Source organism: Strix uralensis, chromosome 19, assembly GCF_047716275.1.
Source record: "Strix uralensis isolate ZFMK-TIS-50842 chromosome 19, bStrUra1, whole genome shotgun sequence".
NCBI classification, from domain to species: Eukaryota; Metazoa; Chordata; class Aves; order Strigiformes; family Strigidae; genus Strix; species Strix uralensis.
In genome coordinates this window covers 13,323,646-13,338,476 of record NC_133990.1, presented here as the reverse complement: position 1 = coordinate 13,338,476, position 14,831 = coordinate 13,323,646, and the positions used below count along the sequence as shown (strand labels likewise).

Here is a 14,831-nt window from a genome sequence, read left to right as displayed (position 1 = left end):
GATTGTGTTTGGTTCCTAGTGAGCTTTTGTATTACTGGTAAATTTTTCTGTTACAAAATGCAAGGAAGGTTTTCTTTAAATAATTTTCTGAAAAGCACTGGAAAACAGAATCAGTTTTATATGTGTGTATATATCTAAAAATATGTATATATGCTCTAGAGTTCAGTTTGGGGTGAGGCAAATTTGCTGGGTTTATTTTCAACATAAGCTGTCATTAACTTTTGAGTCCATTTGTTCTGACAGTGTTTATACTGTGCTAGGAAAAAAATTGTGTGGCTAGTGACTGAGTTATATGAGGAAGGATTAGTTTAATGACAGACACCATTTTTATTGCTATCTGTCTCTGTTGTTTTAAAGTTCCTAGATTTAAAGTACTGAAAGGCAAAGACTGCTGTGAAAAGATGGCAACTCTGCACTGTAGAAACAGCCCAAAAAGGAGCTGGGGAAAGACTTACGGCAAGCAGGGAAATCCCCCATCTCAGAAAGTGCTGTGTATAAAACACAATATGGAGACTGTGCCCTTACACCCACTGCTTTTTATGATCTTACTTAAATGAAACCTCTTAACCCCCACATGAAATGGGTTTTACTCTGTTTTGTAGACTGGTTAATTGTATTGCAGAAACCCTAAGTGGACATGCCAGAGGCTACAGAGGGAGCCAGCAGCTCTGAGATGGGATTGGCTGCCAAACACTATTTTGTTCAAGTACTGCCACTGAGCCTGCAGGATTGGAATAACTGTATTATTTCCATGTGGTGCCCCCTCCAAACTCTTTCATAGTCTTTTTAACCAGATAGAAGGATGAGGACTGTTGGTCCAAAACAAATTTGGGCTCCACACACTCATTAACCTTGGAAATTCTGCTTAAAGTGCAAATTGTACAGCAGCTGGCCCGAAGGATGAGATTCCAAATCCAAAGGGCCTTAATATAACTAAACCTCCGCTTCAGAGCCACTTCTATTGTAAGAGCACAGAAGGCAGAGTATGCCACTAGCAACCGGTTATACATTACATGGGAAGAAAGAGACTTCTTGTGGCTTTTATTGACATGTTTCAGTACAGTATTAAAGGATAATTTAAGGAAATAAGCTTATAATATTAGCTGCTACTGGGGGAGGGACTCCGTGAAATGTCTCTCTCTCCTTGATGCATATTACCCCAGTGGAAGCTGCAATTTTGGCTTCCAACCTCTGGAATCAAACATATCATTCACACCTCTACAAGCTGAGCTGACAAGCCAGGTCTTCTCTCAGCACTGGGCTAGGCACAGAAACAGACGTGTTATGAGCTGACTGCTTGCTTGCATTTTCAGAATTGCCCAGACTTCCTAAGTTCCTGGAATCCCCACGTGCTATGCTCACTAGTAGGATTTCATGACAAGAGGAGAGCTCACAGTACCAGGCTTCTGCCCAAGACCAGGAGCAGCTGGTCACACTGAGCCTGGGAGCAGAAGAAAAGCAACAGTATATGTTGCAAGTGTAAGAAATGCCAAAGGCACAATGGGGAGGCATGAGATGGGAACAAAAACAATGACTCTCTGCTCAGCATCATGAGACTCAACAACTCAGATCCTCAAAAGCCTAACAGTGATATTTCTAGGGACTTGTTATAATGGTAAGATTAAAACAAAAAACAAAACAAAACAAACCCCTCCCATGAATGCAGCAATACCAAATTCAATTCCACTTTCACATTTTTTTAAGATTTCAGAAACTTTCAGATCTGAAAAGTGCAATTTCCTGCTTGAAGTTTAGGAAGCCCAACCTCCCAGGGACTGTAACTGCAAGGAAGCCCTGTACAGGAGGTACTAACACATCCAGTCTCCCTACCCTTAAGTCAGGATTCTGTAAATTAAGACTGTTCACAGGGCTTCTTCCTATTCTGTGAAGCTAGGAGCCATGCCCAGGTCCTTGGAGAATCTAGGCTTCTTGCCAAAAAACAGGAGTTTGAAAACCTGGGGCCACTCAGGGCTGCTAGGCTCCCTGCCATGAAGCGAAGATCTGAAAGGTGTGGCACAGATTCTGGAAGAGTTGGGAACTGTGAAACCCTCACTTGCTTCGGGGCTAAGGGAGAGCTGGTAGCCAAAAAGCCCTAGAGTCCTGGCTCGCCCATGAGCTGCACACTTGCTATCACAGCTATAGCTTGGTTTCTACATTTTCAAAACAATTTTAATTATTTCAAACTTATGCTGCTGCTTTTTTTCCTTTCTCCTCATTGCTTTCACAAGAAATTCAGAATATCAATTTTCATTCTATGATAAAATTCACTCCTGTTTCTGGGAACTGGCATTTCTTGAATTCCAATACAGAAAACTTGATTTTCATTCAGCTCCACTCATGATTGAGCATCTAACTTCAGAATACAGGAAAAATCATTAACCTGCAAAAAGTAATAAACACATAATAGAATATATTCAGCACCGAATTGCCTCCCTGACCCTCCAGCCTAACATCCCAGCAGGCATCTTGAGCAGTTTTCACCTCTGAGAAACAAAACAACAGTTGGCCTTTCTCAACAGAAGTTCCAGACTGATTGCAGTAATAGCAGCAATGTTTTTATTGTCCTAGCACACTGGACATTTATAAATTTTTGAACTCCCTCAGAAGCAGCAATCATGGGAAACTAACAGAAGTTGCCACAAACAAGTCAGTGGTAGACCTGAGGTTAGATAGCAACAGTAATTCTTGGTCTTACTAAGGCAGCCATTAATGTCTGATTATTAGGCTGAAGAGTAGCAAGTTTTGATTTTCCAGCATGAAAATTCCCCTGGAATTCCTCCAGAGCCCTCTAATGAACACATGATCTCAACTTTAATCTTACTTCACAATTATCCAAGGATAATATTTCTTCAGCGTGGACTCTTTAAACACATACAATTTAGCAAGTAACATTCAAACTAATTCTAGCTCATTTTTCCTTTGATCTACAAAATGAGAATGTTGACAAGCAAACAGCAGTAAGGGGATGTTGAGGGTACGTTGAGATAGGAACTACAAAGTTCAGATTAATGCGATAGTTTGATCCCACATTGTCAAGATCAAAGATCTTCAATCTCAGTGCATTTTTTTCTAAGAAGGCAGCATGCCTTTATTTTGACCTTTAAATTGCTCATGGAGGAGTTGTATCTGACATATATCTGCATTCTTGAGATGAACTAACACCAAAAGTTTACAGCTTGTCTTTTTTCCTAGCAACCTCAACATGGCAACCTTTTCCAGAGAGACTCAAGATACACTGGTTTCATTTTCATTAATAGTAGTAGTCTACCAACAAAACAAACAAAAAATCTCCAGGCTAAATGAATAGATTCTTTTCCACTTGCTTGGGTTTACCTTATAGCCTAATAATTCTACAATTTTGTTTTAAAACTCCTAACTTTGTGACGTGTGAGGAGACAAATCCTGAGGGATTCCTGCTTCTCACACCAAGTACAAGGTACGCAAGAGGTGTATCTCACTCTGGGGATAGAGTTAGGTAGGGAGTTTCCCTTGTTGGCAAACCAAGACAAAGGTTTTGTACGTGAACTCAGGACAAAAATCTATTTCAGACTAAAAGGCAAAAAAGCTTGATCAATGTGGATCCTTGGTATAAATAGAGCATGAAAGTGAACCTTCATAATCCTTCTGATTTGAGTTTTAAGGAGATACCTGGACTGTTGAAAGAGTGCTTCCATGTTCTTTCCAACACTGATAGCAAAAGGTAGTTCTGAGGGGAGAGAAACCACTTCCTCTCTCCAACAAACTCACATTCTAAATGCAAAGGCAGCAGAGAGGGATACAGCTAGGCCAGAGAGGGAGTAGGATCCACAAGAACCCCAGAAAGTAGGGCCAGGGAACCACTGAACCATTCCCCTCTAGATAAAAAGGAAAAGAGGGTTGGCTGGGGAAACAGGTCCAGTATCTCTCATCTGGTAGCAGTGTCACAGAGTCCATAAGCTTAAATGCTTGGGGTGAAGATTCCAGACCGGATTTGCAAATGGAGTAAAAAGGTTTATGATAAGAACAGGGAGAGGCACATTCTCACTTCCCCTGATGACCCATTGTTCCCCTTTCTGATACCACTTGCCTCAGTTTCCAGAGGACTGATTTTTTTTCAATCCACAAGGTCAAAACTGACGTAAATTACTTTGTTCACTATCCTAGCAGCAGCCAGTTTTGCTTATGCTACTAAGGCTAGCCTTGCAAAGACCAGTACATCCCATTCTCAGACAAGGCTGTGACAAGATTTTACACAACAACTCATACAATTTGGATTGTAATACAATTTAGGGAGTTAGATGGTAAGCATTCTATGCATTCTAAACAGTCTGCCCCTCTTTCTCCCTTCCCTCACTGATAGTTCAGCTGTTTTTCTGTTGCTCAAAGGCAGTCAGCTAGATTAGCATGGCTTGATAGTTACTTGCCTCCAAAATCACATTCCCAAGTTTCCTTTAAACTACATCCAAAGTCTACAAAACACTGCTTTGAAGCTTCCATCTTTTCCTGTCCCTTCACAGACTTCCCTCACTCAAAATCGCTGTCTGAAGTTTCCTGACTTACTGTGTATTCATATGATAATTACCTGTGCTAAGTGTTACTTTGAATGAAGTTCAGTGCCCTTTTAAAGAGAAGGGATTTATATACATCTCAATACATCGTTTACAACTATAGTTTCTACCTGATTATGAACAGAATAGTTAGTTATGGCTAGCATAAAAAAAAAAAAAAAGTAAAAAACGGAGCAAATTCAATAAAAGTTCCATTGATTCTTACTATACTATTGGTATACTATTTTACTTTCTTAAAAAAAACAGGGACATGGGGAAAAGTCTACAGGTTCCTTCCATTACAAGTAGGTTAAAGCAAGTAATAGGACATTATCTTGTCTGCATAGAACACATTCGATTATAGGAAGCAGCAGCTTTGAAATACTATCTTAGCTAGTTGTATAATTGCTATTGTAGCTGTTACAAACTAACAGTGAAACACTGAAAATCAGTGACTTGCACAAGCAGACAAGATTTCGGTAGATTTCTCAGTCAGTTCAGAATTAATTAAGTCTATGTGTAGTCCCAAATCACAAGAAACAGCATTGTTCTTGAACATCCAGAATTTTGTTCAAACAGTATCTTGACATAACATTATTATTATAAGTTACCTCAATGCATGCTACTGTAAAACCCTAGGACTTTATTATTTACATCTCTCAATCACGGCCTCAAAAATAGTCCTGTAATGAAATAACCACAGATGTGTTAGACAGATGAAGGTATACATGGAAAAGAAGAAATCACAAGACTACTATTATACAGGCAATACAGTTTTATTATGTTATTTCACCAATTGTAGCAAAAACATTTAACAACTGAATGAATAATCAAGGGAACTTAATTGTCAACGGGAATTTCAGAATTATGTTCTAAATTTTAAACCAGGAAGGCTTGACAGGGAGAAAACAAACCATATACACACTGTAATAATAGTCTCTATTATGAAGATTTAATGCCTTCTTTAAAAGCACTGAGATTATTGAGGCACCTTACTGCAGGTTATGTATCATCTCCTCTTTGGCAATGAGATGTGTGGTTTTGTTAACTAGGGCCATTAGTGAGTTGAGCTTGTGAGACCAGTCATTGAGTATATTGTTTGGGTCCTTAGGCCTCTGAAAATTGATAATTCCTGCCAGCCTGTCTACTTTAGCAAAGATGGTCTTATTAACTACTAGGTTAGACAGGAACTCCTCCGATTCCTGTAAAGACAAACAGCACTAAGTCAAGAAGATAGCATTTTTATCTACAAAACACCAGAATTCCTCCCAAACAGCATTATAGCACAGGGAACAAGATTTTCTTTATACTTAACAGAAATACAGCTGTAGTAATATTGTTCTTAAAAAAAACACACAATAATATTACACATGTTGACATTGCAAGGTACTAGGACGAGCTATTAAAAGACTTTTTTTTGTTTGTTTGTTTGACCTATATCTGATTATCTTTAGTGAAATTAAAAGCTTAATGTACCACACCAACAGACTTTTACACTTTGGAATACTTGGCTACACAGATAGCAGAACAAGCTGTCTGACGAGCAAGGCATAGGAAAATCCATGTGAGTTACTGACCACTGTCAAAGAAGGTTTATTCCGAGTTTGTGGAAAAGAGCAGATTTAATTAAAAGCAGTAGGGCGAAGCTTTTCATTTGCACTCAAAATACCAATATGCCATGATCTATGAATCTCTTTGGAAAGCTCTTGAAAACACGAAGGGGAGTGACAGGAAGACTACTCCACCCCATGTTCCCAAAGTACAACCATCTACAAACAGGGACATTTAAAGGTGAGAAACACAGTTATCTTCAGTCAGTTTTAATCACCCATTGATTTACCATTGATAAAACATTTTTGTCACAAACACATGCACACATACACTTCCATGCCCTTTATGAAAGAAGGATAAGCAAAGCAACACTTACATCAACGGACAGATCCAGGAGCTGTGCCATTCTCTTCATTGTAATTCTGGTGTAATATTTAGCCATTATTCTAATATTCTGGAATAAAAGTGTTCAGAGTAGAGGGTTATGTGCAAAAAATAATTGAAGCAGGCTGCAAAAATATAAAAGTCAATGTTAAAAGCAGATTAGGAGCTGTAGTGCTCTAACAGCAGTCCAGCATAAGGTATGCAAGGAAGTTGTGAACAGTTCTTTTGCTCATGAAACCTATAAAGTCTCTAGATGACAAATTATTAAGTAATGAAATAAACTAACTGTGAGCTTAATACAAAGCAAGGCTTTCAAGTTTCTGCTCTATTGAAATGTGAATGCTAAATCTCAGAATTTGAGTGCAATATGCTCTTTTTTTCTGGCAACTGTGCCAAATACCTATCTATAATAAAGATATACGAGCAAATAAAATGATGAAAATGTAACACAATGGAAAAGGCAACTTATCTGCTGCTTTACTACATACTTTTGTTTGTCTTTGTAACTAAAATATGGCAAGCAAAAAGCATTTCTAGTTGAGGCACTGAGCACATAGCTAATGCTTAAAGACAGCCATACTTACATGTTCCACAACTCTATTCTTTAAATCTTTCCATCTCTTTTCACCTTCCTCTGTACAGCCAAAAACATCTGTTGCAGGACTGTCAAGGGATCCTTCTCTCAATTCTTTCCCATATTCTTCAACTAGGGCAGTCCATCGCATCAATTCCATGGTGGTAAATAGTTTTAGGAGGTCTCTAAATGGTTCAGTAAAGTTGATTTACAATCCCGTATTAATAAGGCTCATTTCATACTTAAATAGATCAAAGAAATACTCAGAAATGTTTTGATGTTATTACCATTAATATTCGTTGTCCTTCATGAATGTACTCTTAATACTTCACGCTATCAGGGGGCAGCTCAAGTCAGACTGTTTCTAATAAAGATCTTTATCTTATAAAGGGACATTTATTTTAATGTAGAACCTGCACAATCATGAAAATTTTGCAGTATTTTTCACTGAGATGCTTACAGCAGACTCAGCGTAAACAGATTTCACTTGCACAGCTAGTTTGAGAGACACTTTTTTAACATAAGAATTATTAGAAAGAATACTTACTTATACTTCGGGATTTCTTCTAACTTTTTGTCACTACTAATTCTGTGCACCAAATCAGATTGTTCATTGTCATAAGGTGAAAGAATAACATAAAGAACAACGCTCTTCAGTGCCTGTTTAAGAGGAAAGAGTGTGTTTTTTTCCCATAATTAAACAGAGGAATTGAAAACACTGCTCACAGAGCTTTGAGTTTAACATGTAAAAGGCTTAAGCCCAGCATATTAAGAAGTTAAAAGTGAAACTGATGTCATCTTGCAGAAATGAACCCTCATTCACAGTGCTACATTTAAATTGATTCAGGTTAACCAAAATTCTAGTATTTAAATACATGAAAAAAAATTCTTTTCAAATTCGTAACATCTGTACTGCATACACAACAGTATCGTTTCGACCACACTTGCACAGCTGTTTCTAATTTCTGCACTTGTATAAAACAGACGAGACATTCTTAAGATTTCAAAGACAATATAATGAAGATGTTAGTTATAAATATTCATTTGAAATCAACTTTATTATATCTGTTTTCAACTAACCAATTTGTTAATATAGCTATTAAAAAACACTGAGAACAACAGACTGATGAGCTATTTAATCTGCTGTAAATTGATCTGGTAATGAAATGAGTATTTGCCACATGAAAATACAGACATTCTGTATGTAATGTTTTTTTACCTGCTGCCACTTTTCACTTTCAGCCTGGATACATGGAGTATCATAAATGGCTCTGTAGTGCTTACAGATGGAGAGGTAGGAGCCTTCATGTTGATCCAGTTGGATCATTAAGTTGTAGTATTTCAACTTTAGTTTCTGAAACAGTATCAAACACTCAAATTAATACAGGTCCATGAATCATGTAAATGAAATCCAAGTGGATCCCAGAAAACAGAGGGCTTCAAATACACCTGGACTGAGGAGAGGCATGTCAGATTAAAACTGGGACAAGGAGGGAGGGAGAGAGAGAAATCCTCCAGTGACTTACTTCCGTGTTTTCTTCTTGAAAAAATTTTGTATTAATTTTTTTGCTGATAATTTGAGTCCGAATATAGTCTTTTACAGCTAGACAGAGTCTCATCTGCTCCAAGATAAATTCTACACGTTCTTTCTTTTCCATTGAACCATAGGTTTCCACCTAAAATGAAAATGCAGCTATTTTAACACTGTCAAAGTCAAATCAAGTGAAGTCTTAACTGTGCAAGAAGAGTGGGAGGTTGACAGGGGGGGAAAAACCAAAACAACAGAAAAAAACAGCTATTCCAGAGCAAGTGAAAATGGAGAAAGATTATTCAATTTTAAATTATAGCCCCCACTTACTCTGGAAGAATCCACTAGCACTAAACTTAATGCGCTACCTAGAGAATTGAAATCTGTTTTCCAAATGGGAAATATTCTATGTAACCTAACCATGAGAGTAATGAAAGCAGTTAAAACTGAATTACTTTCACTAGTAACAGTTAAGCTCATTCCAGGCATTTCTGCAGGCGTACCTGACTAAGTTTCTAAACAATAATCTAAGAGCAGTCAGAATTAATTTTTATCGCTGACTCAGTTTTGAGTTACAAGGCATGTTACCTGCAATTCTTGCAGAATAGAGGCAGCCTCTTTCACTTCACCATTCTGTTCTTTTATTGTTGCAAGAGTCTTTGTCAGGCGAGCACGTTCAATTTCCACATATATCTGAAATCAGAAGCAGCAGTTTAAACATTGGCGTTTTCCACAGAAGAGTGCAAACTCTAAGACCACAACCCCACAAAGACACAGACTGATACTATCCACAATATACACAGATAAAATATGATGGATAGTTGACACACCAGAAGTATTTGGACCAAATTAATCTAAAAAATGTCATCTGAATTCATCTACCATTCTTTAAGCAAGCATAAAAGGATGTGCACAGTGAATGAAGTATTAGATACTTTGTCTGCTAAAATATATTGAAACAGACATGAAGTTAAGACTTTAATGGTTAATATGTACTAAGTGCTACTGTTTGCATTTCACTCACTCCTAACCAGCCATAAATCAACAATATTTTATTACTAACAATTTAGACTTTGAACAGACAAGAGCTGTAACATTAATACAAATTTGCCTCAATCCAGAATTGTTTATTTTCTTAAAGAAAAGTAATGTTATGTAAACTATTAACTTGGTATAATGCTTTGGTATCACCTTCTGGTTACTGTAACTGTATGTAATACCTTGCTAGTGCAGGAGAAATCAAACTAAACCTGCCCATTTCTCTAACAAATTCAAATACATAACACTTTAAAAAATGAAAAATAAGTGGCATTTTAGAACTCTGATCTAAATCCAAATAGCTACATCATGGAAATAGCTACATCATGGAAATATGACCACTGTTTCAGCAAATTATTTAAATATGAAATGTGGAAAATATTTGCAGTCTTTTGTGAAGAAATACACTACTTGGCTTCTCAGGTTAATTTAAAAATTACTTCTCTTATTTGAACAAGATTAAAAAATAACATTAAGAAGCTGTGTTTTTAAAGAAGGTGAACATTTTTATTCTACCTTTTAGACATTCAGTCTTAAAACAAAATCTTACTTTTCCTTCTGTAACCATACGCAACGTGTCAATTAAGCGCAGTTTGACTGGTAAGTCTGTGATGTCTTCAACATAAGTGCAGCACTGCTGGACCATTTTAGCAACTGCCTAGTACAATAACAGAAAAGAAAAACATACTGTGTTTTTAGATTTCACAAATGCATTCGAACTATAACACTCAGAGATAAGTATTAAATAGTTTCATATCAAACTTAAGAGACTCATTTCAATATATATATACATATATGCAAGATACATCTCATCATTTTGATTCATAAAAGTGTAAACTAATGCTAGCAACTGATGCTAGAAGTCAGATGTGATACTGTTCTGTCATTTCTTTCATCTCAGTTTTTCCAGTGATACTTAAAATAATTCATCCCATGCTGTTCTCCCTTGAAAAGTAGTATTCCTCTTCTGCCAAATCAACACGTCTCCCACGTGGACTGACAAAACTTAGTTGTTTGCCCTAAAACCTGCATGGCTAAAGGGAAGGTACATCTTCTCTTAAGCGTGTGCGCTAGCCCGTCTCTTTAGGACACCTGTAGATTTTTCAGGAAGGGAAGGAAGAAGGGTAATTATTTCTGACTGATGCTTTTCCATCTCTGCATATTCCCATACAGGCACTAATAACAGCATCCTTCACTGGCAAGCACAGGTATTGCAGTGTGTTCTTGTAACAACACTGACAAAGCTGTTACAATTATTATTAAAACACCTACTTCTGAAAAAAAATAGAAACTTCTAGAAACTTCTTTGTCAAGAAGAAAATTCAGCTGAAATGACCCAAGTCTTCAGCCACAGTTTGTGCAAGTTAGAGAACTAAACTGTACTCTGCTTGTACACAAACTCCTAATGTTTCTGCGCATGAAAAAGTAGGTAACCTTTTTCTTCCTAAAGCAATGATGCCATTTACATTACCTGTTGCTGACTTCTAATTAATTCCAACTAAACACACAGTGCAATAAACTTTGTACCTTCTTAAATGCAAGTGCTTTCAGCTATCCTGATAGCCAATTTCTCAGACAGAACTGAATTCCAGAGTATGAGTTTCAAAAGCAAGCATGTAAAGCATATACCTTGTTTGATCACAATCAACTGCAGTAACTGTTTAATATACACTTCATGTGAACATCAAAAATTAAGAATATGTTTACAATATAGACTGTAGAAGAGTCTAAAGATGAACTACCATCTAAAAGCAGAAAAGTCTCAGCTGTGTTGCCAAGAATGGGAAGCTGGACCACACAGAGTTCAGGCACAAGGTGAAGACTAATTCCAAATATCAGCTTTATTACTGGCTTTCACATGTCTACCAAAAAATGTCAACAGAAGCTAATTACAATACATTCAGGCATATATCTGTGCTAGAAGGTCAGGAAGTCCCTACACACAAGGGGGAATCAGATACGTAACACAGCTCCAAACACAATTTTATTTTTTGTTTCAAAGGATTAAATTCACCTGTTTTAACTGACTTCTTCTCTTTGATAGAAGAATAATATTTTCATTAAGAGCATCCCAGTCTTTAGCTTCGTAACACATTTTCACTATAGCAACTAAGATACGGGATGTGGAGACCATGTCAGATGCCTGTAACAAACAAGCAGCATATTAGTGATGGGATAAACAACCTGCAGACCTCTATCAACTTACACTTCTATTATATGAAGGGAAAAAAATATATCTAGCCTCATTGATTTTCTCTTTAAAGAAAAGAACAACAAAAGAGAAGGACTGATACTCCAATTCCTTTCGCGACTTTAATGCAGTGGAATGGGAGTGTGTAGGGCAAACCAGCATAAATGTTGCACACAACATGCTACTTACCGTTCGTGTTTGTTTTTCCAAGGAGAGAAGGTTTTCAATTACTTCTTGCAATCTTCCTTCCTAATGTGATAGGGAAAGAATTATCACCAGGAGTGAAAAACACATTTCAGTTTAAATTGAGAAGAGCTCTAATTCTCAGGTAAGTAAAAAACATAAATAGCCTGTACACTCATTTTAAAGTATTTTTTATCTTAAAAAAAGAAACATATATAGCACTAACTTTAAATATATGGTTCTAAATGCAGATTAAACTGGAAAAGTACTAGTTGCATTTTTGCCCCATATATGCTATAAATTGTCTGTCTAGTGCGAGAAACGTAGCAAGTTTCAGACAGGTTTGGTTAGCTCACACTCACTGAGCTAGATGGAAGACTGATTTCTTTCCGAGCCAAAGCAACGCTTTAAGTGAGAACAGATAGGCAGTTAGATACCTTGGCCAAAAATTTGTTTTACTATTACTTTCATCCACATGCATCATATTTTAATTAGAGCATGCTACAGAAAGCATAAACTACATGCTTTAGTCTAATCATGGAATTCTAATAGTCCTGCTTTTTGCGCTTTGAGAACTATATTTGCCTTTGTTTAGAGGAGTTAAAGATACCACAATGTACTTTTAGACCTAAATTGTAATTGCTAGCAAATATCTTGTAAAAAAAAATGTTAACACGGGAGAATTTGCAACAGCCCATGGCAACTGTGGGGCTGCAAAAAAATGGTTAGAAACTGGAAACTAGTAACAAAATAGAGAAAATTAAGTTTGTTTTCTAAAACGTACCTACCCTAGTGAAATCTTTACACTATAATGGTTTGTCAAGGATGCGCTCTTACTGCCACAAATTTACATGTTACACAGCAATGAAACATGGTCGTGGTGCTCATACCTACATAGAGCCATGTCTGTGAGCTAAAACACCTGTGCCTACTCTCCATACAATACAGTCTTAAGATAGATGCAGTTTAAGGCTACTGCCTTCAGAATTGTACAATATGCTTTATACTACAACATGTCTACCACAATGAGACACGTGGACCAAGAAGAGCATTTGCAGCATGTGAAGAATCAGATGCCATCCTACCGGGAAAGGACATAACAGCAAATCCAATCTGTCTATTCCGAGGTCTGAGATGCACAAGAATCTCTATGCTACAGAACAAGCCCATGAAAGAAACCTTAAGATACGCATGATTACCTCTACGATCCCATCAGCGAGACATTCTGTGGTCACCTGTGGCTGGGTGCACGTACATGTTTGCTCAGCAGACGCCAGGCGCCCTATCAGCCTGCCATGGCTCTGGCCCTCCATTCCAGTTCTTGGAGCACGTACATAACCGAGTTAGAAGGATGCAAAGTGCTGCCTCTCTAACCTGACACAGGATCAATTACACGAAGGCAGCTTTGACGCAGAGTGGTCCTAGGATGCACAAACACCTGCCCAGGCGTCTGCCCAGCCGTGCTACCCGTGGAAAGTGGCACCAGGGAAAAGCCACGTCCCTTCTGGAGGACTCGGGCCCTCCTATCCCCTCACCAGCGGGGCTGCACCCTGACATCTCCTCTGGTCTCCCTCACCGCCCTCCTGCCCCCGCTCCCACACACTGCCACTGAAATGGTCGAGCAGTCCCTACTTCTCCCCTTCCCCGACACGGCACGGGAGGGCCCGAGCCCCGGACCCCTCCGCACCGGATCGGGTGACAAGAGGCGGCTGCACTTCGCGCCGCACGTCCCCCCGCCACCGCGGCCTAGCGCGCCCCACGCCATGACTCAGCCCATCCGCACCGCCGGCCTTCCCCCCTCACCTGCGCCAGCCGCTCGCACTCAGGCAGCCGCTGGTCCACCGTCGCGCTGTAATCCACCTCCATTTTCACGATACGGCCATCGGCCCGCTCCGCGCCGCCCTCCGCCATCTCCCCGGCTCCACTCCGCGTCCCCCCGCGAACACACACCGGAAGCAGCCAGGCCCTGTGCGCAGGCACGGCCGGGGCAGCCCCGCGGAAGGCCCCCGCACTGCGCCAAACAGGCGCTGCTGGAGCCACCTCCGGCTGCCGCAGGACCCAGGGCGGGCCGGGGGATGAGGGGAGGCGGCGGCTCTGAGGGGAGCCGCGCGCGGCCCGGCCTCTGGGCTGCTCCGGGGGCTGCTCCCGCCGCCCAGCGCCGGCCTGGCTCGCTCGGAGCCGTGCCCCGGGCTGAGGGGACCCCCAGCACCCAGGAGAGGGGAGGTTGCTGCCAGATGGCTCCTCACGGCGTCCAGTCACGGCCCTTAGATTGCCCTGTGGCCTCCTGCCTCAGCAGGGACACGGGTTTTCCGCACAGTTGTCCCAGCCACGGTGTTGCTTGTAGCTTGTGCGTCAAGAATTTGAGACCTTGATGTGGCCACAGGGTGGGGGGTGGTGAGTCAGGAGGATCGTGGTTTTATGCTGTTTCCCCCCATTTTGAGAGAACTGTACCATGCCGATGAGGCAGGCCACACCACGGCATGGCTTTAGTGGAGGACTCGGGTGCGGGAGCTGGTGGCTTCACTGTGGTGATTTTCACGTATCTCACGTTCCAGCTTCAAGTTATTTAATCATCTTGCATTGCTGGAGAGGTGGGGAAAAGGTAGGACACACAGTGGTTTTTAAGAGCACAAGGATCCTGATATTAGAGTGTTGCACCATCAATGTGTTTGATAAGTTGTTGTGAGATGTTGGTGCAACACTTGGGGTTGTAGATTGCCATCATTCCAAAGCAGAATTTCATGCACTACAGAAGTTTCATTCACTGGAGAAATTCGGAGAAACTCACTCATGTTTGCAAGTATACAACTTGGAAAGAATGATCAGTGAATGCCCTCTAGCTTTGGATGTTGTTTA

At 39.8% G+C, this 14,831-nt stretch overlaps 1 protein-coding gene across 1 annotated transcript; it reads right to left on the bottom strand.

Annotated features, from left to right (window-relative positions):
- Positions 1-5,283: 5,283 nt before the first annotated feature.
- PSMD12 (proteasome 26S subunit, non-ATPase 12) lies at positions 5,284-13,957 on the bottom strand. The gene is made up of 11 exons (XM_074889080.1): positions 13,779-13,957; positions 11,982-12,041; positions 11,616-11,744; positions 10,152-10,259; positions 9,152-9,256; positions 8,562-8,711; positions 8,255-8,389; positions 7,583-7,695; positions 7,046-7,220; positions 6,454-6,531; positions 5,284-5,728 (listed from the first exon to the last, which is right to left on the bottom strand). Exons 1-11 carry the CDS (start codon positions 13,884-13,886, stop codon positions 5,519-5,521), a joined length of 1,371 nt encoding a protein of 456 aa, XP_074745181.1. The 5' UTR covers positions 13,887-13,957; the 3' UTR covers positions 5,284-5,518.
- Between the last annotated feature and the right edge of the window lie 874 nt (positions 13,958-14,831).

Bases quoted from the DNA above. Each gene is read 5' to 3' on its own strand.
- PSMD12 (XM_074889080.1), bottom strand. From the start codon at position 13,886: ATGGCGGAGGGCGGCGCGGAGCGGGCCGATGGCCGTATCGTGAAAATG. The intron at 7,221-7,582 runs GTAAGTATTCTT...TGAACCATTTAG, and splicing joins GAAGAAATCCCGAAGTATAA to AGACCTCCTAAAACTATTTA. The intron at 6,532-7,045 runs GTAAGTATGGCT...CTTTTATTCCAG, and splicing joins AGAATAGAGTTGTGGAACAT to AATATTAGAATAATGGCTAA.